Source organism: Lampetra planeri, chromosome 26 (assembly GCF_965212315.1).
Source record: "Lampetra planeri chromosome 26, kcLamPlan1.2.h2, whole genome shotgun sequence".
NCBI classification, from domain to species: Eukaryota; Metazoa; Chordata; class Hyperoartia; order Petromyzontiformes; family Petromyzontidae; genus Lampetra; species Lampetra planeri.
This window is the reverse complement of record NC_136132.1, coordinates 2072388-2099986: the sequence shown is the minus strand read 5'-3', so window position 1 is coordinate 2099986 and position 27599 is coordinate 2072388. Positions and strand designations below refer to the sequence as shown.

Sequence of the window (27599 nt, the reverse complement as noted above, 5' to 3'; positions counted from 1 at the left end):
TACCTGCAGTCATAATGCAAACAAAAACACAACTCTGATAATGTATGCACTGTCCTTTTGGCTTCATCTGGTCCATCACCATGTGAGACTAGGCTCTAAGGACAGCTGTCTCGGGTGTGGACCAATCAACTTCAAGGACAGTGCATACATTATCAGAGTTATGTTTTTTGTTTGCATTATGACTGCAGGTATTGTGGTCTATGCAAACATGACTCCTTGTAAAAAAGGTGTCAGTTTTGTTGCCAGATAAAAGGGTAAAAAAACAATAATCATATTTTTACTGGCAAATGAGGTTCCAATGGTGTAAACCCTCATGATATGCGCGACTTTGGGCAACTCATCCAGCAGTGGATTGACACGGAGGGTGTGGGGGGAGCAGTACGTGTGCACAACTTCCACTTTCACTCTGGCCACCCGCTTTATATTTCTCAACACAAAACCCACGCCGCATGGAATACCCCCCCCCTCACCGTGCCGTCACGTTCCCTCATGCTGCTGCTGCGACCACACTCAATACAGGTCGCCTAGCTGGTCCTGGAGGTCGGCAATGAAGATCAACGTTCTCCCGGGGGGGGTGGGGGGCACACATATTGGAAGTGAGTTGTGCCCCTATGTCGTAATGTTTGACATTTTGTCTAACACCCAAAGGAGGGGTAGGGCGGGGGGGAAGTTTGTTGCTTTGTCGCTGGGCCCCGCGAACAACCGCGGACACCCATGACCTGCATGCACGGGTGTAATAGGCCCTCTCTGCAAAGGCGGTGTTGGCCTTGCTGACATTTTATTCAAACAAACGGGAGGGAGAATAATATGGAAAATTACAATATGTGTGTGTGGTGTGGAACATCGTGTTTAATGTTAAGGGCCGCGACGGCGGGCTCGTCTGCAAGGAACAACCTCGCCGGCACTAAATCCCAGCCCCACGGGTTGACCCAACAAGCCCAAAGTTGTAACAAGCTTTGCGGACGCCCAACCAACCAAATGGCAAATATTTCCCATCAATTATGCATTGCATGCGAGGCTCTTGCATGCGATCAAATGAGCCTGGATGCGCCCGATCCCATCGGCGGCTAAGCACCGGCAGAGCGCTGACGGTGCTTGGATGGGAGACCCGCCAAGCGCAGAGAGGCCGCTCTGGGCTGCCGCGTGACGGGCTGGGGGAGGCGATAACCGCCAAGTCCGTTGTTTTGCGTATTTCTATGGTTCCATGTCGGCTCCCGCCGCCTTCGACCCACACTGACCAGCATGGCGAAGTATGATTAAAAAAAAAGATATCCTCCTATAGAAAACCCGCACAGATGCGGAAAGATCCTCTTCGACTGGGGTATTGCCAAAGAGGGCTGTAAATGTGCATTTTGAGCCTAACGACGAACACCCTACAGAATTCCCTGCGCTGCTTAGCAGCGAACGCATAAATGCATCAGCTTAAGCTCAAGGATGCTGGCGTGCCGTGACGGTTCGCACGCTGCATTGCGATCCCCACCGGTTCGATCTCCCGGCGCATCGATTGTAACGATGGGGAAAGTTTAAATCCCACGCCACCGCCTGTGTTCACCCAACAGTATAAATTGGTTTACAATTTTTTTTTTTTATAGCATTCACCCTTTCCGGCAATGATACAGGAGGTGTTAAGATGTTCAAACACCTAATTATAGACACCTATTGCAAGGCATCAAGTCTGCATTAAGCACACATGCTTGTGGTAAAACATGCAAACAAAGTACTTTGATAATAATGTAAGGTTGAAGCCTATTCCCTTTTCATTATTTTGATACCGTAAAAAAAATGTACCATAGTATAAGCGAGTGCACGATGGTTAGTCGCGTGGATTTTTCTCTGGCGGTCCTCCGGTTCTTCACTCCACATTTAGAATCAACGCGAGTTTAGAGCTTTTGGCTGCTATAAATGTCCACGTGACGATAAGCCACTTCGTTGAGCTATCATTTGTGGCTGCCAGGTCGCTTCTGAAAAAGAGCTGCATAGCTCAGTGGGCCTGGGTAAAATAAAAATAGTTTATAGCCAATTGGCAGCCTGCGTGTAGTGGGGTAAACAGTGCCTGTGCCTTCGTGCGTGTGGGGAGCGGTGGCGTAGCGGTTAGCGCTACGCTGCGTTTCTCTTCCCGCTCACTGCCAACACCAGCGACGATAGTCCAAACTGGTCCCGGGCCTCCCCCAAAGTCGACTCAGCCTAAACTGAGTACCCGGTGCGGTGTGTAAACATCGCCACTGGGGAGACAACGGCGGTGGGGCTTGGTGCTGGCGACCCACCCCCTCGTGTGCCGTGCCGGCCCTCATTGGTGCTCGCTAACAGCACTTGCCACATAATAAAGGTTGTTTGGTTTAGATCGCGTAAGTATAAATGTGTCGTAACCCTCCACCACCCGACACAGCCAATTAGTAAGGGATTTACTAATTCACATTTACTCAAGTCAAATATATGGATTTACACTCCAACACACCGTGGGCTGAAGTAGTAACTAATTGGCGTTTTGTTTACGTGACAAATCCCTGAGTAATTGGCAGTCTCAGGTGGTGGAGGGTTACGACACAACATTTGTACTTACGCGATCTAACCCAAAAACCTTTCTTATGAATAATATTGGTCGCGAAAGCCTACTTGTTCAACTGAGCACTTGCCCCTGACAGTCTGTTAACGCTATACGGGGGGGGGGGGGGGGGTGGTGGGGTGGGGGATGTTCTTTGTGTGCGTGTGCGTGCGACGTGTGGTGGAGGAACAACGTACGTGGCGAGCATGCCGTTCTCGGGCAGCATGGGGATGTCCAGCACCTTGGTGTCGCCCAGCACAAGCTCACGGCTCGGCGTCAGCACCGTCTTGCCGGTGACGCGGTGCACCTGGTAGAAGGGGTGCGGCCGCACCGGACGCTCGTCCGCCGTGCCGATGAAGAGCTGCAGCATGAGCGGCGTCTTGCTGTAGCCGCAGAGCTGCGCGCGGCACGGAGCGGGGGCGGCGATCGCGTCTCGCGGTTTCAGTCGGGGATCAATATCGTCGCGCGCGCTCGCCTTGCGGCGCTTAGAGTTGCAATCCAGAGAGGTCGCGGGCTCGAATCGATCTCCCGGCTGAGAGTTTTATAAATCCTACACACACCTCCCCCCCCCCCGAACCCCCAGCCTCTGTCAACCCAGCAGAATAAAGAGGTAGAACGCCACGGAGCGTCGATCGTCAGGTCGCGTGCGGCGTGGGGTTAAAGTGCGGGGGTAGTCCCAGCTCTTCCGAGATGTCTGACAAGTGTGGAAGAGGCGGCCAAAGTAGCCTTCAGAGGGGCGTTCTCGAGATTCCCCGAGTGGAGGCCTCCCCGCGCTCTGTGTTGGTCTCGTGGGGGACGGGGAGAGGTTTTCATCATACTTCACCACGCTGGTCAGTGCGGGTTGGTAAAGGGCGGGAACATGGTCATTGGATAGTACAATACAATGAATGTCGCTGTACTGTATTGCCCTCCCTTGCCGACACCGTAGCCCTGCAGGAGCCTATAACACCTGTTTCACGCACGCTGGTCACCCATCCAAGCGCTCAGCTTTGCTATGCTTTGAAATCTACGTACCACTGGATCACAGGTGCAAGGGTCCGTCTGTTCAGCTGTCAACCCCCTCTGTTAACTGGCCACCAGACGATGCTCAACAGTTGACACTCATCCGTGGGGGCCATGGCGGTCATAATGGCGTGAGTCGACACCGGCTGGAACCCTCCTTGATCCCTACTGATCTCAAATTGAGCTAATCAGCAGCTTTTGCTGATCTTATAGGTGGAAATTCAAGTAACATTGTTCGTGGAGCGAGGACCAGATGCTTGCAGCTAACTCAAGGTGTACCTACGTCTGTTCATTGTTCGTCACAGGTAATGCCACGGAACAAACGTGTACCTAGGGGTGCAGCGGCGCAGTGGATAGCGCTTGCTGCGATTCATCCGGTGGGTGACCTGAGTTCGATATTGGGCCGCGGCTTAACATGAGAGTGATTTCAGAACCGTTCTTGCCCTCTCTTCGCCACCAACCCACACTCGCCGTCCTGGTGAAGTATGGTCAAACACACTCCCATGATCAACATGATGGCGTGAAGAGGCATTCACCCAGCAGATTGAGTAAGGGCGATAAGTCAATTGATTGATTGATTTGATGAACATATTTCAATAATGGCAGTGCCCGTCCAGTGCTCGCCGAGCTGCGTTGGCTTCCAGGTTGCCGAACAAATCCATGATAAGGTCGCACTCATCCCACACACGACGTGCTTGCCACCACAATACCTTGCTGATCTAGTCAAGGAGCATAAACCTTCAAGTAAACTCCGCTCATCCTCGCGTCAGCGGCTTTTGGCTCAGCCATCGAACAAAGACGGTCACCGCATCGCGTGCCTTCAGACGCGCTTATGCGGCCGTCTGGAAAGCTCTCCCTGCCAATATTAGAAAGCCACTGGAGCTATGCACTTTGAAATCATCGAGATTGACGAACTCATTTCTTTAGAATTGCTTTTTGTGTTCAGTTTGTCGCCTTTCCCCGACTAGCATGGTTGACTAAGTACGGTGCGAAAGAAGTTCAACATCCGTACATGCATACGAATCGGACGTTGCGACCCACCTTCTGTGCACGACACCCGAGTGCCACGCTCAATTCCCAAGGTGCAAATCGGTCGCTTTATCCGACCGCTGCGTCATCACCGTTACCGCGGCACTGTTTGTCTCCTGTGCATTAAGGAAAGGCCGGGTTGGCCTCGTGGTCTGCGTGCCCGCCTCTAATGTTCGGGGAACGCAAAGTCCCAACCCCAGACCCCCCCCCCTCACGATAATGCGTCTCGGGGGGGAGTGATCACGCGAGTGTGCTGCGTGATAATTAGTGGCGAAAGACAGAATCCCCACCGAATCGTTCGGACTGTGAGCTGCGTCCACGGCCAAGTTTGGAGAAACACCAGCAATGACTGCCATAGAAACGCCCCAGTAGTTTATTGCTGAGCTCTTAGCCCACAGCTGAAAGGCCTTGTGCTCAACGAATGTACAAGATGTTGGCACATTCATTTGATCAAGGCTATCGGATAAGTATCTATATACAATATTATTCATGTATATATAAATATCATGTACGTAATTGTGAATTCTTGAATATCCTTTTCCCTTTGTGTCAATGTGTAATGTTTGTGTTAATATGAACTTGTTTGGTTTCATATTTCATTCTACATTTTAATCTGTTGCACTCTTGAAATCCGTTTTCTCTTGTGACGCTTAACTATGCATTTACATTCTTTACCAACAAACATTTTTTGCCGTCAGGACCTTTACCATTTCATATGTTGCAGCAATTGTTATTTATTGCAATAGAAATTTCACAGCTTCGTGTTGACTTTGACCCACATCTGCTTCCAAACCTTCCCAAACACCTTTGTTCCCGACAGAGTATTGATCATTCTAGTAATAATAATAATTATTATTATGATTATTCACGCTCCTCTTGTCCATCGGCTTCCGAACGAAGGCTTCCCCCACGCCGCGTCAATCACGGGGATCGTTTGCCGGCACTTCACCGCACCGATCAGTGCCATTTGGTGGCCCCGGGCAAGGGCTCAGAGCACATCGCCCGCCGCTGATGTTAGCCACAGACGGGAATGAAACTCAGGTCGCCGCCTTCATCGCGCCACGCGCACAACTTCACGCCACCGCTGCACCCCTTCTCACGGGGCTGTCGTGAACTTTGGAGAAACTTCATTGTGAACAAACAATACAGTTACAGTCCCCACAGCACGAAGTAAGTCTGTACCTCACTGCTCGGAAAACGTTGCGATATATCAACAGAGAAATGTATGACCATGTAGTGCTGGTTATGGTATAGATTACAGCCATAAGAAGTGAGTAATGCCAAGTGGCTCGTCTAGCCAGGAGGCATCACGGAAACGTTTTGCCCACGTGAGATTTACGCCCCACCCCCCCGACATCACAATCACGCTCATTATTGCCTATTGGCCAGCGTTTAGAAGCGACGGCTCCACAGGAGGACACGTGCAGTGGCCATTGTGGGCCTGGACACAGCAGGGGGGTGGTCGTCGCATCCTGCAGCCCGTGTGTTCTGTACTCCACCTCTTCTGTTCTCCACGTGTGTCCCAGCTGTTCCCCCACAAACTCACCCCCCCCCCCATCTGCTTTTGCTCGTAAATGAGGAAGGCAGCGGGCGCCACGCGTTGCTTTTCAAACAGCGAAACATCTTTCTCCTCTTAACCCATCCACCCACAGTTTCCAAAATACAAGGAAAACTACTTAACCGCGACAAGCTGGGCGCACGCGTTCGCTCGCGCCCTTCCGCTGCGCACCTGACCCGCAGCCCCCCGCCGCGTCGTTTTAGACCCAGGTGAAAGTCACCTGCCGAAACCGTTTCTTCTCTTTGTCCTCAAGCATGAACATTTTGGTGTCGCGCAAACCTTCCGAGTCCAGTCCGTCACGAACGCGCACTGAGCGCACGTAGCGAGCTCTTCGAATAGCACGCTGTTAAGTCTGCTGTGGCGCCACGCTAGGCAGGGCTTCGTTTCATTTCGCTGAATATTGTCCCAGGTACCCAGTAGACTGGCGTGTCGGCATGTGACTTGGTAGCCGCATCCGAGGCGAAGGTTATCCTGGATGCGGTCTTGCCGGGTGTGGAAACGTTTTCTGAAAGTTAGGCACTGATACTCGGGCACAGTGGTGATGCTACCGAGTGTGCAGGCGATGAAAGAACCAGAGGTTGCCCAGGCACTGGGCTACAAAAATTTGGGGAAATTGGACATGGAGGCCCCATTTCACTCATTAGACCAATTCTCATGCCCACCATTGTACGTTGTTGTTGTTGAATTGAAAATGACGTGTGTATGTTAAACATTTTTCAAAACTGTATTTAGCCAATCGTGCAAATCAGAGGTGCGGGGAAAGGACAACAAGCTAAACACAAAAGCAGTTCTGAAGAAATGAGTTTTGAATTTAGAATTAATAGTGCAAAGCTCCAGTGGTTTCGTAACATGTTATTGCTAGGGCTATGAGCATGGTGCATACCATAGGGTTTAAATTCAGCCGGGTCTGTCCAAATCAATGACTCTAAAAACATCTACACGACCCAGCGCGCCACACCTCTTATAGCCCATCGCTCTGGATGTGGCTACCAGTTCATTTGCCACCAACTCTCGCCTACCAGCGACCCAGACAAAGAAATATATTGAGTACAGTCTGTTGTCTCATAACGCGGTAGTTGCGTTCCTTAAGAACACCGCATTATGGAAAAATCGCCTTAGAATACATAATGTATAATATATGGGTAAAGCACAGTCCACGATAACACGTGAGATGCTTACTCATGCTGAACAAACACTGAGGCGCGTGGGTTGTATCTAGAAGCATCCAGCAGCATCCCGCCACGCAGTTCCGTTCGCTCCATCGCGGTGTATCCAATTCGCATCCGCGTTATAAAAAAAGATGTGTTCCCTAATACATCACGTTACATCTAATTCGCGTTACAAGACAACAGACTGTGTCAGAGCCCGTGCCAACTTCGCTCCGCCCCCGCCAGGGCTGCGAGTCGAGTCGCGGGTGTGCCCGTGCGCGTACCTTGACCCTGATGTGGCTGCCCTCCTGGGCCTTGACGGCCCCGCGGCTGCCCTCCGTCTCGTAGTGGGCCCTGTGGTGAGAACGCGGCTGGGACTCCAGACGGAGGTCGTAGGAGCCCGACTGGCTCGGTAGGGGCCAGTCGAGCGGCGGGTACACGTCGCTCCTGCTGGGGCACAGGGGGCACGCGCTGTCAGCGGTGGCGGCAGCAGCAGCAGCGTCGGCGCTTGCTTAGACTCGGGGAAATGGGTCTCTGATTATGATGATGGTGATGATGGTCATAATATTTGGTGTGTAATGATGAAGTTATATTTCATATCTGTATGCGGATGACACAATACCCACTTGTGCATGGATGATGATGATGTACACATTTGCAAGACTACGATGGTGATGATAATAATAATAATAGATGATGATGATGAAGGAAATAGATGGATGCTGCTGCTGATGATGATGATCCGTTATATTCACGATCTACATGTAGATGTTGCAATGTATAGAGGCATGTGAAAGATGATGATGATTTTGTGTCCGAATGAGTTAGAGTTCAATATCAGTAGATGTACAATAATTATTGTATACACATTCCATAATGCATTGTAATAAACGCTGTCTTTATCTGTCATATAGCTCATTCAGCTGGGTTCCAGTGCTGACGATCCACCTTGCAGCATTTCTGCACTCAATTCTGGCAGCATAGTCTGTAATTGGTGGGGATTTCATGTGCACAATTCCCTTTAAATTTGAATGAAAAACACGGAACTGTATCCAGCCCATGATCAATTTCGTACGTACACAATTCAGCCGAGGATATTGTTTGCTGAAGATCACAGTCCAGAAAATTGTGTGGGTTTTGAATGCCAATTTATCTGTGGATTGAATTAATGAACGTGCTCAGGAAATGGAATTAAGGGCTGAAAAGGGGACTTCATACTAGATTAAGCAGGAATGTGCACTAAATCCTAATGGTTGATTCACCATTTTTTTAATGTTCACAGAAACAAAGAGTACAGTAGTAAAACAATACGATTAGCAGCCCTTTGTCAATACTTTGCTGGATGAAGGCCTCCCCATACCGTGTTGGTCATTGGGGTTGGTTTGACCATACTTCACTGTGCTGGTCAGTGCGGGTTGGTGAAGGGGGGTACCTAATTGGGCTGAACGATTAATCGATTTCAAATCGAAATCGCAATTTGAAACAATACGATTGGCAAATCGCAAAAGCTGCGATTTGTCGCGACTTGAAAAGTCCTCTTACTTTCTTATTGGAATTGTTTTTTTTATTATAACTTTATTTATTTAACGTAACAATTGTTCTATGTCTGATTGTTATATTTCAATGAAAACATTTTAATAAATACATGTTGAAATCAATTCATGTATTTTAAGTTCTCATCCTTGAATTAGAATATAGAGAGCAGTTCATATTTTGATGGTATCATGTGGTAATGCTCCATCACATGTTTGAAATCTATTACACAGTGAATATTTAACTGAAGCTTGACAAATCAAATCGCAATATCTTTCAGAAAAATCGCAATTAGATATTTTCCCCCAAATCGTTCAGCTCTAGTGCCTAAAGACTGGCCTAGATGCGACTCGCCGCCGATGTTAGCCGTGTCCAGGAATGGATCTCAGGGTCACCGGGTCCATAGAGTGCATTGTTAACCGCTGTACCACCGATCTCTTTATACGCATCAAATGTCTATATACGTCACAATAAATAATAAATGCATCGCAATCCTTTAGTTGTCATCAAGTGGAGGAATTAAACATGTTTGAATGCATGCCACAAAGTGTTTGCTGCGTACGTGTCAGCTGACAGCCGGTGCCCCCTTGCAAGCGAGACGTTTCATCTCGAGGGAATTTGTGATATTATTGTAATAATAATAATAATGTGTACATCACAATAATAATGTGTACATCAGCGGGGGCCCGACGCATGGACATGTCAATGCAGTGTGATGCCTCCCGAGATGAACGCAGGGCCAACCGCTGGTGGCGGATTACTCACTCTGGCGCAGTTTCAGTCGAATTGTAAAAGTCCCACATTCAGTGGCACAGAGGTGGGGGTGGGGAGGTTCCTGCAGCTATGTCCACACGCACACCCACGCACAAGCAGGTTGCTATCGGGCTGCAGGGCGATGTTGTGTCCAGCTAAGGGCTGTTGCATCATATCAACTGCTTCTTTTTTGCAATTGTATGCTGCTATATCCATGCCTCCTGTCTTCACCGACACACGCTGATCAGCGTGCTGAAGTATGGTCAATTAACACCCACGGCTCGCACGGCATGGGAAGGCCCTCATCCAGCAGTGGATTGATGGAAGAGCTGCGCGTTGTATATGCGAGCGGTAGAATCTCATTTAAATGACCTCGTTATAACGAAATTCATGTTGTGTTCATAATGGCTTAATTTAAATGCAATGAAAATACATAATTTACATAATTGGCTTCATTGAAATAACGAATTGCTCTTAAAGTTTATTATAACTGGATTGAACTGTAATTATACTGTGATTATAATATATGCACATGTACCATGTTGACAAGTCTTTTGGAAAAAATAAATAAAAGCAAAACACTACTCTATGTAATGTACTGTTTTCCGGAAGGTTAAGTTCCTAGAGTAATAAATGTTTACAATCTGCACGGCTGTGTGCGCTGCAGCATCCGGTGCCGTGGTGTGGGCACAGCGGGGAGCGCAGCTGGTGCATCTGCCAGTCAGGTGTTCGCTCACAGCACTTGCCCCAACAGCCTGTTAATGCCATGCGGGTGATCTTTGCTTTTGTATCTCAGTCAACCCACGGCACCCGGGTCTGTTCGGCGACCTCCTGCCAGCGGGACTTGGACAGATCACGTGGCCTCAGTGCACCTAGCATGGCACGAGCGCCGTGGTGACGTCACCAGCAACAACATATGTCTATACGGATATTTGTTTGTATTATGTGCTATGGTGTGCCATGCTCAAACTACGAATAACCCGACACTAACGTGGCTGTGAACGCGCTTTGAGTTTGTGTACCTTTTGAAACGGCTCACTCAATTGTTGAGCACTCTAAAATAAAAAAAAAACAGTTGTGCTGGAACACAACCACTTAAATGAGATGCTAATGCCCGGGAGAAAACAGCCAATAGTTTAAAATAAAATGTACAAGCCATCAGTACGACTCTATCGAAAAATAGTCGGATATCAAACCCTGTAGACAAGAGGGGCTTTCTGAAGCTTCTTCGAGTGGAGACCCTTCAGCCAGCAGTGGTGTGAGCGGGGCTGCACTTTTACCTTCATCTAGATTTTAAACACATTTCTTTAGAATTGCTCCTTGTTTTACATTTGTTTATCCTTCCCCCACAACTCCGATTATCGTTGTTGGCTACGTACGGTGCGAAAGAAGTTTCAACACACACACACATACGTACAACCCTACTACTCGGACAGGTGACCTCCGATTAGCGCGGTTGGCTACGTACACATTCAGCGAAGATAAAACGTCGAGGTCACCGGCTGGGGGGGGGGGGTACGTACCTAAGGAAGGGGCTGTGGGTGCACATGTCTGTACCTAAGGAAGGGGCTGTGGGTGCACATGTCTGTACCTAAGGAAGGGGCTGTGGGTGCACATGTCCGTACCTAAGGAAGGGGCTGTGGGTGCACATGTCTGTACCTAAGGAAGGGGCTGTGGGTGCACATGTCTGCCGGCTGCATGCTGACGACGGGCGGCACCGCGAGACGGTGATTGCCGAGCCCGTGGTAGAGCAGCGAGTCGTAGTGACGCCCTCCCACAGAGGGCCGAGCCTCCTTCCTGGCCCTCGGGGAGTCGTGGCCACTGCCGTCGTGCTGGTAGGACGACGCGTGGTGCAGCAGCTCCGTGCTGCGCGTGAGGTTGTAGGGGCACCCGAGGCCCGGGGCCAGTCCCTGCGTGCGCTTGGGGGACAACGATCGTGAACGCGCGTGGTGCTGCTGCTGCTGTTGCTGCTGCTGCTGGTAGTGGTATAGGTGCTGGTAGTGAGGGTGGTGGTGGTGAGGGTGCTGCTGCTGCAGCTGCTGCTGCTGGTAGTGGTGGCGATCCACGGCGAACGCCATCGCCAAGTCGCCACCGACGCTGTCTCCGTCTTCCCGTTCGTCGCGCTCCATCGACTCCGGGTAGCGCCTCTTGCACGGCGACCCTGGCCGCGTGTGGCGCGCCTCGGGCGGGCAGCCGCCCTCGTTGCCGCAGGGCGAGGGGAGCAGGTTGATCCTCTCGGTGCTGGGCACGATCTCCTGCTCGACGTCGTCCACCTCGTGGACGTATCGATCGCCCCCCTGGGAGCTATCCGAGTGGCAACTGTGCGGGGAGAGGCTGCGCGTCGGGCTGAGGCTGTGCGGGGAGTCCCGGTGGGACAGGAACGAGGAGTCGTAGGCCAGGACCCTCGGGTCCACCTGCTCGCCGGGCGTGATGTGGATTTTGGGGCACTTGAAGAGGCCGCCGCCGCCGCCGGCGTCGTAGCTGAACGGGGAGGGGTACGGAGCGCCGCTCCCGTTCCCTCCCGCCGCGGCTTTCTGGCCACCGGCCATGAGGTAGCCGGGACCGAATGCGGCTTGGCTGCAGTCGTGCTGAGCTGCGAAATATCCTGCCGAGAAGTTTACATCTGACACGACAACAACGACAACAACAACGACAACAACAACAAAAATGCCAGCCGTCACAACTGTATGGATTATGAGAAATCATTGCCACAGCAATTCATCATTTGTCAGCGATTATCCGTTTGCTGCCGGATGAAGGCCTCTCAAAACCATCATCACTCTTTCTCACGATTGGGCGATGAAATAATACGGATAGCACCTGCACATGAACTGATCCCCTCGCTTCATCTCCCCAACGGACATCCTCTGGGACATATTTCATTGATTAGCTGCCCCTCCATCATTATTTTGACCATCGGTTATCATCTCCCCCAGCGACGTCTTCTACCCAAGCCCCACGTGACTGCTCTTGAGTTTTAAGCTGTTCATCATATTTCTGGCGGACCTTCTGGGATGGCTTTGTGTCACAAAAAAAATGGATTTATGGTTTTGGGCAGAGAGATTTACGAAGTTATTTTCATAGATTGCACTTTACATGTATTGAATCATTGGAAATGTGGAAAATTATAAGCCACCAAAATAATCAACAGTTCTTGAAGTCAGCGGTGTGAAGGTGTGATCTTTCTGCCCTCTCTCTCTACGCCGTTTAATGGACACTGCCCAAAACATCAGCCAAAGGTATATTGTCTATAATGAGGCAATATTAATGGCAAAGGTTGTGAGTTCATGTTGGTTTAATGTTTGCTTTTTCACCGTGCCTTTGATCAAATCTCCCAGATGCATCTGATCTCATATCTTGGAAGCTCAGATCCTGGATCGTGTTTGTATGATTGCTCACCATGCATGGCCGGTGATTAAAAGCTGTGGAGCTACAAGCTAGACAACTGAGAAAAGTGGTGGAAAATCCATCTCCATCAACAACCTGCACTGACCATCATGGTGAGGTATGGTCAAATAATCCCCACAACCAGCACGGTGCGAGGCCCTCATCCAGCAGTGGATTAGCAATGGTGAATGTCCGTTCACCATTGAAAATGCAGTCCCTTAAATTTGCACTTGACTGAAATGTCTCCGCTATCGTCATCAATGCCATTATGATGATGTTATGTCCTCGTTTACTCCCGTAGATTCTTGCTAAACGCAGCATTACGCAAAGCCCAATCCAACAGATCGTCTCTGTCGATCGACCTGGCCGAGCGGAGATTCTCCCTGGCCTGCTCCGCTCATTTGGAACTTTGTGCCGACGCACGTACCAAGTATTCCACAACTCCCAACGTCTACGTTTAGGAGCCCGCTGAAGTGGCCGCACTTATTCGGCAGCCTGTTCCCCGCGCCTCCCGAGGAGTTTGCGATCGCGCAGTGACTCTCTGTTTCGCGAAATTGTTGCACATTACAAATTGCACGATTATTTTGATCATGGTCATTATTATTATTGATGGTTATTATGATGATGATGGTTCGGTGACAGATACTGCCACACGTTCACCCAGACTTGAATTGCGTGAAGTGTTATTTTTTAGTAATGGTGCATTAAAAACCACCAGGAATTGTGCAGTAGATTAAATACACGTATTGCAGTGGGGAACATCAGGTGGCCCCTAATGTCGTGATGATGGCTTGCCCGCTCAAATTCCATACGAGAGAAAGAAGACAGTGAGTTTACTATTTCTAACAGATTGGACCCCCCCCCCCCCCCATTATTGTATGCAAATGGTTATGGCATTGGATCCCATTGAAAGCATTGAGGTAGTTGTGAACAAGAAACAGGAAGCATGTAAATGTGACTTTACCAAGAGGAAATTGATATTACGAGTGAAAGCGATTAGCAGTTACAGTCGAATACAAAAAAACCTCGCAAGCTGAGAAAGTGGAAGTCGGACGTACCCCTAATGCGTTCACTGATCCCATTATGCCCGCGACTCTGACTCAAGCAAAACTCCACGTGATTGAAATACACAGGCGAACCCGAAGAAACGAATGGTTCTCGCTCAAAGGCACACTCAGTCTCCTTACTAGAAACGTGCACATTTTCACTCAACCACTGCCTGCAATTGTATTCATCATCATTGTAACTTAATACTTTTACCGCAACTTCGCATCCCAATAAATATAGCAGTGCAAGCCAAAATGGTTGAGCATGTTTCCCAAATATCCACAGATCTAGAAAAAACAAGTTAAAGTTCAACATCCAAGTGCATACAATGTAACAATTATAAAATTCTGTAATCCATCTGCTTCTTCACACAATTGTCTTAGCTAACTTGAAAACGTTAAGATCTCTAAGCTGTTCTTGAATTGATCGGTCAATGGAGTGATATGGACAGGCAACGTCGCTCTCTCGCGACCGCGAGAGAGCGAGCGTGCAAGCTGTATGAACAATGGCAGTGTTTGTTTAACAGCCACGATCTCCTTCTCTCCTCCTCCCTCGTCCTCAACTGCGAGCGTTGCCTTTGCACGGAGGCAGAACGCGCGAGGCGCAGATGGCCGTGGGGCTCAACGCGCTCCGGTCAAACCGCGCGGCACCGATCGGCGAAGTTTTTGCGCGAGGGCACGGGGGGGGGGGCACGGGGGGCACGGGTGGGCACGGGGGGCATGGGGGGCACGGGGGGCACGGGGGGCACGGGGGGCACACGCGGGGCAGTGGCCACGGCGTGCGCGGCGTGCGAACGAGCAGTGGTCGCGGGTGTCTCGCGAGAGAGGAGAGTTGCTGTTGTTTAAGGGAGGAAGACGAAAAAAGATGTATATTTTGCGCGTTGCGTGAGCAATCAAAACATCTAAATGAGGCACTGAAAAAAAATTGTCAATTGTCTTACGTCATCGCCGCAAGAGAAAAGTCCCAGGAGCGGGGCCCATCGCTGTCAATTTTATCGCACCAATTCACGAATTTGCAACGTTTGTGGCGCGAAAATTAACCAAAGGTTGTGTGCGCCGACTGGGGGAGGCTTCTCTTAATTTGGCAGCTCGGAGCTGGCATATAGTCTCCCATTACCGCTGTCAATAGCAATGTCAAGGCATAGTTTTTTTTTACAAAGATGTTAACGTCACGAATATGAAATGAAGCGATCCACTCACCTTGCGTGGACTCAGCTGACCGATTCACCACCGATTGCTCAAAGAGCAAATTCAAAAAGTTGTCTTCGAAGCTGTCGCTCATGTCAGAGGTATAAAATAAAATATTATAATTCAAAAACACAGCTAACTATATAAACAACAACAACAAGAAAAGTTTGTATGCTACTGTATATTTTTTTAAGAAACAAACCCATCAACTTTGGTCAATAAGTCATGTCTCTTCAATATCCGCTCAGGGAGTCGATCTCAGAACGAATTTTGGTGGAATTCAAAATGCCAACCCCCCTTCGCTGCAAGCCGCTCTCTCGTGTCGATATTTAACCCGGGTGCAGACTTCCTTCCTGCCCCGCTTTCGTCAGCCTCACAAAACCACAAACACCCCACGTGCGGGTTCTTTTGTTATTAACAAAGTACACTTAACAACAGCAAGTGATTTCTGCGGATGAAAATTGACAAACAACTCATATATATTTGGCCTACATTATCACGAACCTTCACTAATTGGAATGAATTAGATGAAAAAAATTATTATAATTTTCACCTCAAATGACAACATAACTTCATTTTATTTTACTGACGATATATCCTGCCGTGTAATAATTGCTGGAAGGGTGGAATTCGGGAGAGGCTGTGTAATTAGTTCCAAAGATACCTCATCCCGCTATGCAGGTGCTTTGAATCAAGGTATTATGTACAGGGGTTTTTTTTTCTTCTCAAAATTAGGATAATTACCATTAAATGTCATAAACTCATAATCAAGTCACCCGCACTTATCAGCGCTCTCTAATTTGGTACACACATTACCCCTAATAACGTCTCATCTCTCTTTTAACGATTTTAAAATTGTCTCCCGAGATGGCAGATTTTCTCATTGCAGACTCAAAGCTGAACATTTGCTGAACAGTAATGCCCCAATTTCCAATTAGTGAGCTCTTTACGTGCTAAAAAACATGCCCCATGACATTAGGGCAAAGCCGTTTATATACTGTTTCGTAGACCGCAGTAGGAACTCGGCTGCGACACTGTTTTATCTTGCACACAAAGACCCTCCGTACAGCCTTTAACAGACTCTTAGGGCAAGTGCCGTCAGCGGGCACGCGTGTGAAGGCCCACACGGCCTCCATGCAAGGGTTCGGGTCGCCAGCCAGCCAGCATCACGCACAGACGCGCTTGTCTATTCCCCGACGACGTTTACACACCGCAGCGAGTGGGCTCATTTTTAAGGCTGAGTCAACCTAGGGGAGGCCCAGGACCGGCTCAGAAACAAGGTTAGTAGCGCAGCGTAGCGCTAACCGCTACACTACCGCTCCCCACTTGAACGTTGGCGCACACACACACACACGTGGCCTCATTCCCAAGATGTTCTCGTTTGCAAGGGCGTTGCTATGAAGCCGTCGAGAAAAAAATTAAAACCGTGCAACTGTTGAATAAGAATGTGCGTGTGTGTGTTGGCGGTTGTGGTTTTGGTCACATTTTATTTTTGGGTGCAGATACGCATGAGCTACCCACCGAGTGGTTTCTGCCTGCACCGGATGCATACGAGCAGGGCATGAGCCTGCCGCTTACATTCACTGCCACCAAGTCCACAGGTGGGCGCGTACAGTTGCTGGGAATTTCTCGATGCGTGCGTGCGTGCGCGTGTGTTTTGTTCCATGAAGTGACACACATTGTGAGGCCCCGATATATTTTTGTTGTTGTAATATAAGTGGGGGGGGGGGAGGAGGGGTGACGTGAAATGTTTTCTTTGGCAAGTTCAGTTTTCGAACAGCACTCCAAACCTGCCTTTGTCCACCTCTTGATTTCACAAGAATGTTAATTCCACTCTGACCCCCAGCATCCGTGAACCTAGATGCACATATTCTGCTCTTGTGTTCTTTGTTGTAACGTAACATATTCCTCGGGTGTGCACCGATGCAGTCAATTGCTGAGTTGTTTTATTTTTAATGCACTCACAATTGTCGACCAGCATTGGGAGATTGAGTGTTAAATGTAAAGTACCATTAATTGTTGTGCTCGCTGGCCTACGCGTGCTGAGGTCCACCCGCTGTTGTGATGAGAATAGATGTCAGAATCAAGTTTGGGGGCCTTAACTCCCTTAAATGCACCTGGTGACCCCACTCGTTACGGCGCAATTCCATTGAGCCACATCTACCTCATTTGCAGTGTCGGTCCGCGTGTTATGAATGAATATCCCGCACGGTGTCAACTCACTCATCGGGCAGCCCTCCTTACTTCTGTTGTTTTAATTAACGTCTTTGTTGAGGATGTACAACCCTTTGTAAATCCACTGCTGGACAGAGGTATGTTGTGAATCGTGGGGGGAGGGGTGGGGGTGGTGTTGGACCGTACTTGCGAACTGCTCGGCGTGGGTCGGTGAAGTTGATCGAGAGGCTGGGGCTGTGAAGGGAAGGACTGGATCAGATATCGCTCACCAGCGATGTTATCCGTGGCCGGGAATCAAACTCTGCTTGCCGGGTTGATGGTGCAGCACGCTAATTACTGCGCCACCACTTCCCCTAACAAGGCCTACAAAGACAGGGCACTTGGGTTTAATTCGATTTCTCTTTTTTCTTCTTCATTTGGAAAGAATTCAAATTTGCACGTGTCCTTTCCTACGGATATCCATATGCTCACTGCACTTGTGTCCTGAGTAACACGGACAACATCTTGGATTGCTTTTGCATCTCGGCTCAAAGCCAACAGCCGCGTGCAAAATGCCCCACGACATGGTTGGTGCGAGGAGGGAGCGAGGTCGTTGGAGAGACTTCTCACGCATTTCTCACCCTTCGCCGGTAAGCGGCAGTATAACGCAATGGGAAATCATTGCAAGGTCGGGATTATTGTTGGTAACAGACCACATTTTGACTGCATACCAGAGCGGCCCTTGTTTGTTTACTTTTAAAATCGTCGTATTTCTACGGACGAATATCTCTGGCGTGTGTCCAGTGGAAATCCGATCTCTTTTTTTTGTATAATGTCACAGGCCTTCCTGGGGTTTTCCCGAACAAGATATCTCTTGAACAGCGTTGTTTTCTTCCCACGGTTTTCCACGAATGGCTGCAACTCACCACCAGTGGATGAATTTCCGTTCAGTAGGAGGCGCTCTCGGCTTAACGTGGGGTCTGCCAAGATGCAAGTTGTTAAACGTTTTAAAAACGGCAACATTTGAAAAATGCGCGACAACAAAAAAACCCCCGAAGAGATCTGTTGCCACGTTTCAAATTGAACACGGTACCGTACATTTTTTTTTTGAACACTCAAGGCCTGATCTGCAGCAGCCAAATATTTCATCGGATGCATTAATGAGGCCACGTAAAGGAGCACTTTGTATCAATGTAAAGGCATCGTTCTTATCATTAAAGCGAACGCCTTTGGCTGTATCTATCTCCGCTCCTCTCGAGCGCACCGCGATAAAGCCGTCGTCACCAAAAAATACAGAGATCCGGTAATGTATAGACGCGGCGTGCAAGGTTATTTCGAGAGAACGTCTAATTAAATTGAACCAATTTAATAGACTCGTGTACAGTCTAACACCGCGCTAAGCAGATTAGGGTCTATGTGGGCGAGAGACGATGTCGAAAAAAATATTAATTTGTAAATAAGCTGTTGTGCGCAACCATCTCTCTCTCACGGCGTTGAACGTCCAAATATTCCGACGAAGAAAGGATCGCTCCTTAAGATCGTGGGTGTCATGTTGCCGGGGATTATAGAGTGCACTCTTGAATTGGTTTAAAATATATATAATGCATACATTACCTTTATTTTAACTAGGGTGATAGCTCTATTTTCTATGGAAAAATACTGTGAGAAAAAAACCCCTCCAATTTTAAGTCATGAAAGAAAAATTTGCATCGTTGTACACGTAAAAAAAAATCGTTGTTCATATCTGGCAGAAATTTTTTGTACGAAAAATGTCAGTCAAATAATGACGTGAGAGGCACCGCGTTGAATGCGTGGCGCAAGAGTGAATGTGTAGGAGGAATAATGGCGCAGCCCTGCAATGGCTTTCTCACACCACTGCTGATGGAAGGGCCTCAGCTAGAGGGAGCTCTAGGGAGCCCTCCTAGGGGGTATGTTGCATACCCTTTTAATGCTTGGCCAGACATCTCGGAAGAGGTGGCTGTACCCACACTTTACCCCACCACACACGTCCTGCCGATCGACTAACTGTGGTGGGCCCATTTATACTGCTGGGTGGACACGGGTGGGAGAATAAAACAACGAAAACAAAAAATAGTTGCTCCATTGTTTCAACTTCTGCTCTGGGAAAGTCGAATGGGACCAGCGACCTCTGAGTTGCAAGTCCAGTGTGCGAATCGTTGCACGGTGGCAACTTCCTGCGACTCTGCAGCTCGTGTACAATGCAGGGATAATATCACAGAAGTGTCCCGGGCTTGCAGTCCGTAGGAGTCCTTCTCAGTTTCAGTCCTCGGGCTTTCCGTGATTATCCAACCATCGGGTGCTTGGGGGTAAGTGCAGCGGCTTAATTTGCCAATGAAGAGAAAATATTGGTAAAGACGAAGCACAGCCGACGACTCGTGGTTGGGTGGAAGGGGAATGGGCGAGGAGTGGAGTTGAGCAACACAGGTCCAGAGGCAGCAGAACAGAGAGATGCCCTCTTGTGATAACTTCATTGTTGTTTTGTTTTGTTTTTATACCATTTCTCTATTTGTTCATTAAGTTATTTTATTTTCTGAGGGTTTCCGTTTTTTTTTACTTGCTGAATCATTTCTATAAATAGGCTTTAGCCTTTAACGTCACTATTGCATACAATTATTGCATATAATTATTGTACAGCCGAGTGAGATGCAATTAGTATGAATGACGCCATATAAAACTGAAATTATTATGACAATCCAAAGGGCAGTTAAGATAATGTGTGGTGGACTAATCAGACCCACCTGACCAGCATTGCAGAGTAGATTTAAAAACTAGTAATGACGTGCAGCCTTTTATCAATCCACTGCTGGATGAAAACCTTCCCACACCGTATCCGCCGAGGGGGTTCTTTGACCATATTTCACCACATACTCTTAGTTCTTTCGGTAAAGTCACGTAGGTAAAAAAATGAAATTAAAATTAATTACTTTTTATTTTATTAAGTTTAATTTCATTTTTTTACATACGTGACTTTACCGAAAGAACTAAGAGTATGAATCCTTGCAGTCACGAAAGCTTCAAATCTGGAATAAATACATATTTCACCACGCTAATCAGCGTGAATTGCTTAAGCAGTCGGAGGGAGAGGTGGGGGGGGGGAGGCAGCATTGGTTGCAGACATCGCACACCGCTGATGTTGGCCGTAGCTGGGAGTCAAACTCAGATCATCAATCTACTCTAGAATATATGAAATATATATATATAAAGTGCAGTCAATTCATTTCCGCACGAAGGCCTTCACACACCGTGTAGGTCGTCAGGGCTGTTTAACCATACTTCACCGCGTTCAATACACACAATGCCAGGTGACGAATGAAGTCCTTCCGTCTATAAATGCTCTAGACGTGAGGCGTGCCTTTTACAACCATTCCAGGGACGAGCGGTCCACACATTACCGCTGGTGCCACGCTAAATGCTGCCACGCTAAATGTTTAGCGGCTTGGCACCGGCAGTATCGAGGTGGTGCCGTGGTGCAGCTCACTTCAAGCGGATGCCTGTGAAGGTGCTCTTCCGTTTCTCACGCGAAGCGTCCGCGCTTTGCCGGGGCAAGAATAAGAGCGCCTATTGATTCATAGCAGTGCACCTTTAATAATAAATACGTAAATAAATGAGAATGCCTCGCAGTTTTGTTTTCCTGTATAAACACATTAAGTGACACGAGACTGCCGTGGCGGTCTGGAGGTTGGAAGGTGTGTTGTCTCCATTCTCTCTCTCTCTCTCGTGCTCGGCGCTTTTCCAGTGGCTGGCATCCCAGCGTCGGTGTTTAATTAACAAGTCTTTTATGTCTGGCAGGTAATTAAATGCGAGATAATTAAGACACGGTAATGAGAGTAGAAGTGTTTAATTATGTGGCTAAATGAAGTAACAAGGTGTAACGGTGCACGCACGGTCTTGAAGGCACGCCTGTCACCGCGCAAGCGAGTCGGGTCTGTAGTTCAGCAATGACTCCAGGCACTGCTTCCTAATGCACCTCATCGCACTCGTACGCTGTTAAGCAGATCATATTTAAAATATCACCCAATTTTTTGTTGTTGTTGAGAATTCCACATCTCTTTGGCCTTGGTGGGGATGTGGGAGACCGTTATTCTTAGCAAACGTGTCACGAGTCTAGACGTGAAGCTTTCGTGACTGCAAGGATTCATACTTTTCGGTTTTTTCGGTGAAGTCACGTGCCTTTACCGAAAAAACCGAAGAGTGTGAACGTGTCACGGTTTACAAGACGTGATCCATAGTGCCATCCTCCTCATTTCGCTCGTTTGGTATTTATTTATTTATTTATTTATTTTTTACGTGCATACAATGTTTTTTTTTTCCCATGTATACATTATTACAGATTTATTAAATGGATGTTGGGGTCCTGCGACATTATTAGTGATGCGTACCATATTACGCTTTACTATCTGGAAGAATAAGAAAAAATTGCGTGAAAAAAACAAAAAGTCTGTTGCAAGATATGGAAGCGTTTTTCGTTTCTTGTGTTTTACTGCAAATGCTTTTGGAGATAATGTGCAAGATACCTATATTCATCTTGCATAATTGCTTTTTTTTTGCACATAGAAGATCTATCCACCTAATTAAAATTACATGGTGTCATTACGCCCTTTGACAAAGTTTATTAACGTTACGAAGCATTTATCTCGGCGAGCACAATAATAGCATGCATTTGAGAATCGCAATAAAGTCCAAAATCATACATTTGCAGGCACATAAAAAGAAAACCTTAGCAACATCACTTTGGCTTTCAGTGAATGGGAGTAATGGTATTATTTCTTATCAGTTCTGGGGAATGGCTATAAATGATATTGTGGGCCTTTTCTAATCAATTCGCAGAGTAATTTACTGTGCGGCATTAGAGAGCGAATATTTTATTCCCGTAATCTTGTGATATGTAAATGGAAATACAAATGTACTGTCCCTCCCTCCATCATGTCAGACACCAGTAAGCTTTAGACAAATGACTCTAGTGAGCAAAATCCACAGCAGATGTAGATTTGAGACATGGAACGGTAATTGATTTGCAAGACTTGCACCCCCCTCCCTTCCGGCCCCCCCTCCCTCTCCACTTTTTTAAATATTTCCTCCATCTGCAATGACTTCTACCATTAAGTGCTGCCACTATTGCAGAGCATTTTTCTTGCTCAGGCCTGTCCCATTCATTTATAATCCTGAATTCTGATCAGGCCACTTAGCCCCGTGCAATTTACAGCTCAAGGAATCAATAGCCTGTCCCTTTTTTTGTAAAGAATTATAGAAAGCTGCTTCTAACAATACATCGGAACGTTCAGGCCCAAGCATTAACTCCAAATATATCACTTTGTTAGTTCACAATGCCCTTGTAAATTAAGCATATTGAATGTCCGCACCGCAGGTAAACATACATAACTTGCTTTGCGTGACAGCTGGGGTGAATAGGAGGTCAAGCCAGGCACAGCGGCTAAGGTCTCGCCTGGTGCTGGGAAGGTGCCTCATACCATAATTGCTTCCCCGCAATTCTTTACAGTATTTGCCTCGAGTGTCGGGGGGCGGCAGTTGGAGACGCGGGCACGATGTTAATAATGAGCGATTTGTGACCGTAAAGACGTCTACGTCTCTCTCTCGGCGTGGGGGCCCCCCAGAGTCGTGACGACGTCGTGGTCGTCGCTGCACGCTGCTGCTGATGGTGGTGCTGGTGGTGGTGGTGCTGGTGGTGGTGGTGCTGGTGGTGGTGGTGGTGGGCTTGCGTACTCGCACAGCGCGTCCCGCGGGAAACGCAATTAATTGGTCTCCGCCGTGGGAGCAGAGAAGGTGACTGAACTGTTAATTAAACAATGGATGACGAGCCTGGCTTTATATTTAGGTGCCAGGCCCTTTTCTTTGTTGTTCTTGTTGTTTTGTTTTTTTGGGGCACGCTGTCTTTTTTTGGAAGATGTTGAGCCAGCGGCATTTCGTTGATCGTTTTTTAGTGGATAGGTTCCTCCCCGGAGGTCGGTTCCCCCGTGCATTTGCTTCAATTCCTCTCTGTCTGTTTTCGTCAAAAAGAGACAGAAAAAATGTCACCGAGGAAAATCGGCTTCCTAACAAGCTGCAGTTCTATCACACCCATAAACCAGCGCCTTGTAGGCAAATGAGAGTTGGTGGATCACTGCACAAATGTTGTGAAACTCCATAATACACGATTTTTGGGTTAGATCGCGTAAATATAAATGTGTTGTTAAACCCGTCACCACCCGACACAGCCTATTAGTAAGGTTTGTCACGTAAACAGAACATGCCAATTCGTTACTAGTACAGCACACCGGTGAGTTGGAGAGTAAATCCACAACATTTGCAATCTGAGTTCCCATAAGCATCGAGGTGACATGCCCTGGCTTGCCAGGAGAAGGCAGTACAGAAAGTGGACAAATCACCATCTGTGTTCATCTGTACGGAGATCGTGTTGCCCCTTCATGAGCGTCGGTTTTCTCCGAGTGCTCCGGTTTCCTCCGGCACCGTAGAAAGAGCCTGCCATTCTTGGCTAAAAATATCTTAAAATAAAAACCCAACGCAGGACCCTCCTGAAAAATAGCCCTCTGAGCAAATGTGGCTTTCCAGCGTGAGTAAAGTAAATACAATTAAATAACCCAAACTTGCGGAAATATGCTTTGTTCTAATGCAAATAGCCGTGTTTTTGAAAGCAGAGGTGTAAGCTCGCGACGTGTGTCCGGGAGCCTGCATCGTGGACCGCGTGATTCATGAGAACGTACGTTTCATAGAGCACGTGCTTCATTCTGTGAACGGCACTATAAGCACGAGTCTCATAAATCTGAGCAATATGCGCCTCTGTTCTTTTTAGTTTATCCCCTCTACACATACATATTCATGTGTACATAGAGGGCCAGTCAAAACATTTTGAGAACAGGATATTTTAAGGTCTGCATAGACCCACACGGTGTGGGTTTTTTTTGCCGCTATTGCCACCTCTAACGTATCCACTGCTGGATGAGAGCCTCGCCACACCGTGTGTATCATAAAGGTTATTCTGACCATACTTCACCACGCTGGTCAGTAATGGGGGGGGGCGGTGGGGGTCTGTGGGTGGCGTAGATGCCGGAGAATAAAAGTGCAGTGCAGCAATGTATTTTCCTTCGCTGCCCTCTGCTCCCCACCACGTAACCCCTGCAGCCAAAAGCAGCCGCTATGCATGGGTAAGGCCCGGCCTAGCACTGTCCAGGCTCAACCCTACTGCGCTCCTGAGATCTGACGAGATGTTAACTGCCTCGCCAGGTATACAGGAGATTGTGGGTTCGATCCCGACCCTGACGCCTGCTGGTGTATATTTTTTAGTTTGTATGTTCTTTCTCCCCCTGGTCCCGTGGATTTTTTCTCCGGGTCCTCCGGTTTTTCCCCCTTCACATTTAGAAACGTGCGTTTAGAGTATTTGGCTGCTAAATTTCCACGTGATAAGCCACTTCGTTAAGGTATCATTTGTGGACAGGTCGCTTCTGAAAAATAGCTACGTAGCTCAGTGGGCCTTACCTGACAAAATAAAATAATAAAAGTTTCTAGTTTGGATAATTTTATAGTCCTATAACATCGCAGCATGTAGCAATAACTACGCTTTTTATTCAGCCAGAAAGGCCTCGATTGAGTCTCAAGACTTATTCAAGAGGGTCCTGCGTTTGGATGTTTGACCAATTCCCTGAACGAGGTGTTTGGGCTTCGTGCCAGAGGCAACTTGGACGGAAACTCCACCGTGAAACCAAGGCAGGGACTCCCAAAGCTCTCTACAGATGGAGTCAATCCGCCACTGGACAGTGTAGACATATTCTTGTCACCTTGCAGGCCGAATGTATGATGGATGCGTGGCACTTCTAAGTGGTCTGCCATCCAAGTACGAATCGGGCTCAACTCTGCTTCACTTCTCAGATCTGGCAAAGAGTTGGGTGCACTCAGAACGATGTGGTCACATAGTCATTTAAAATTTCTGCTCAAGAGCTTCAAATAAGTAAAACATTACGTCCATATGGAGTTGTGTTTAGGTTGATAAGATGAGTTGTAATCCTAAACACCTTTATTTAAATCAAATAATCCATTATGTTCAAATAAGTTGTGTTTATGTTGATATGAGTTGTCGTCCTGAACACTTTTTTAAACCACCGTTCTTATACAGTGCCCTTCACCAACCTGCAATGACCAGCAAGGTGAAGTATGGCCAAAAGCCTCCACGACTCACATGGCGTGGGGAGGCTTTCATCCAGCAGTGGATTTATTATTATTCATGAGACGTAGGAAAAACACTATAGCATGTCTATTAAACGTCATGTACATCTTCATATTTATAGTATAGGGGTATGTGTCAAACATTACAATGAAACTATAACAATATGGATTAAGTCGTTCGTTTATGTTAAAATCCGATGACACGCTTTATAAAAAAAATACAAAGTAGGCCATTGTTATACCAACCATAATGTGATATTCCCAATTGTCAGACACATCAAATTCCTCAGGGGTACGATGCTGGTCACGCTAACCTTCTTGCGTGCCAAGTCAAGGAAACCATCCAAATGAATGAAGAAATGACTTGGTATTTTATTTTATTTTTTAAAAATAATTTATTTTATTATTATTTTTACATAACAAAATTTGAGTTAATACTCTTGACATGTATATGCACATTGTGCGGCGATAGCTTTGCACTGACGTGACAACACGTCTCCTGCAATCTTCCACATTCGGATGAAAAAAAACGACACTTTTCTGAACCTACCAGCATCATAGTGGAAAGCAAAAAGGTCAAAGATGTTTCTGAAAGTGGAGCAATGAAGTGCTCACTGGTTATAGGCGAGTAGAAACACGAAACGTCTCTCGCGGTCGCAAAATCGCGATTCACCTCCCCAACGCTGCGCTCCCCAAACGTTCTCTCTCTCCCCCCCCACGCCCCCCCCCCCCACGGCCCCCTCCCACGTTCCCCCGAGGTCCCCCAGTCTCGTGCAGCAGAAGAGCGGGGCTCTCTACCCCCCTCCCCGCCACACCACATACACCAACCCCCACCCCCCCATTGCTCTTTTCGTCACGACAGAGAGCATTGTGTTTCCCATAGCTCCTGGTGACACAATATGAAATGACAGCGCAATCGGTCGCAGCCTCGGACAGAGTGACAGTGATGAAACACCAGAATCGGGCATTCATCTTCTCAAATTGCCAGCCGACGGGACAATATTATTTCACTAATGCTATTGTTTGTTTGCGAGAGAGGAGGACCTTGCGAGGTCTGGGGAAGGATGCCCAACACACACACGCACGCGCGCGCGGCCCCAACACAGCTTCCTTTGGCTGAGAAATTCTCATTTAACCCTGTTCCACTGTGATGACATTATTTCATGTTTGGTTTTTCTTTTTTAAAAGTAACACGTGAAAAAAGGCAAAGGTGCAAGCCTATAAGTTCTGCTCTTCACCCTGCTGCTGCTGGAAAAGCCTCTGCTACGTGAAGGGCGTTCTCGACCAAGCCCCTCTCGCAGCGTATTTGGCCTTCTCTTCCACGATGGCCAGATAGATGTCTCAGCTAAGAATCCGTAAAACATATACTTTAAGATGAATCGCCCTTGGCTTTCAATTAACGCGACATCTCTCTTCCTGGATGCCAAAGCAGCAAGTAGCATCGATGTGACCTCGGGGGTAGCTGGGAGGGGGGGGGGCACACTGAGATTTGGTGGATCAGCGGAGGAGGTTCAATCCCAGGTTGAATTGCCTCGGCAATCTGAAACCTGCCTTTAAAGTGAGGCCCGTGTGATGAAGTATGGGCAGGCACAGAGAGGCGCGCTGTGTCTCGTCTGCCACCGCAGATACAAAACACTGCTAAATCTTGGGGGCTTAAACACGCCCGCTGTGTTAATGTTGCGAGAAAGGAAAAAAATAAGCGCAAGGCTTCGTTTTGGCCATGGCCACAATTTGCTCGCTTGTTAGTGGTGCTGCAGGCGACTGGGTTAAGCCGTGCGAGCCTCGACTTTGTTTGCAAAAGAAAACAGCGCATTCCTAAATCCGCAAGTTTTGTAGCGACGTATTCGCATTTGAAGGTCATGTATGTCCATCACTGAATTACTCGGCAGCCTGCTGTTTTGACAAACTTGCGAAGTGAATAATGTGCTCGCAGAGATTGTTTAAAGGGCACATCTGAATGGTAGCGTTCAATTTAAAGGCGTCTAAATGGCGTGATGAAGCGCTCTTGATGCATTTTTTTCCCTTCTTCTCCTCCTATGATCCGATCCCACGTGGAGGGATGT

General features: G+C 47.8%; 1 protein-coding gene and 1 long non-coding RNA gene across 5 annotated transcripts in view; one reads left to right on the top strand and one right to left on the bottom strand.

Moving 5' to 3' along the window:
• The window catches only part of LOC144727556 (uncharacterized), a 39209-nt gene extending 22647 nt beyond the window's left edge, over nucleotides 1-16562 (bottom strand). The window contains exons 1-4 of one of the 3 annotated variants that reach the window (XM_078606439.1): nucleotides 15199-16562; nucleotides 11225-12170; nucleotides 7564-7729; nucleotides 2740-2939 (exon numbers count right to left, since the gene is read on the bottom strand). In XM_078606439.1, coding sequence (XP_078462565.1) covers nucleotides 2740-2939; nucleotides 7564-7729; nucleotides 11225-12170; nucleotides 15199-15280 — 1394 coding nt within the window. In that variant the 5' untranslated portion in view covers nucleotides 15281-16562. Of the gene's footprint in view, nucleotides 1-2739; nucleotides 2940-7563; nucleotides 7730-11224; nucleotides 12189-15198 lie in introns of all 3 variants that reach the window. The other 2 variants (XM_078606437.1, XM_078606438.1) reach the window with 2 other exon arrangements.
• LOC144727557 (uncharacterized) overlaps nucleotides 15922-27599 on the top strand; it is a 67978-nt gene continuing 56300 nt past the window's right edge. The window contains exons 1-2 of one of the 2 annotated variants that reach the window (XR_013587420.1): nucleotides 15922-16466; nucleotides 16689-16787. This is a non-coding gene — a long non-coding RNA (uncharacterized LOC144727557). The remainder of the gene's footprint in view (nucleotides 16467-16688; nucleotides 16788-27599) is intronic. The other variant, XR_013587419.1, reaches the window with a different exon arrangement.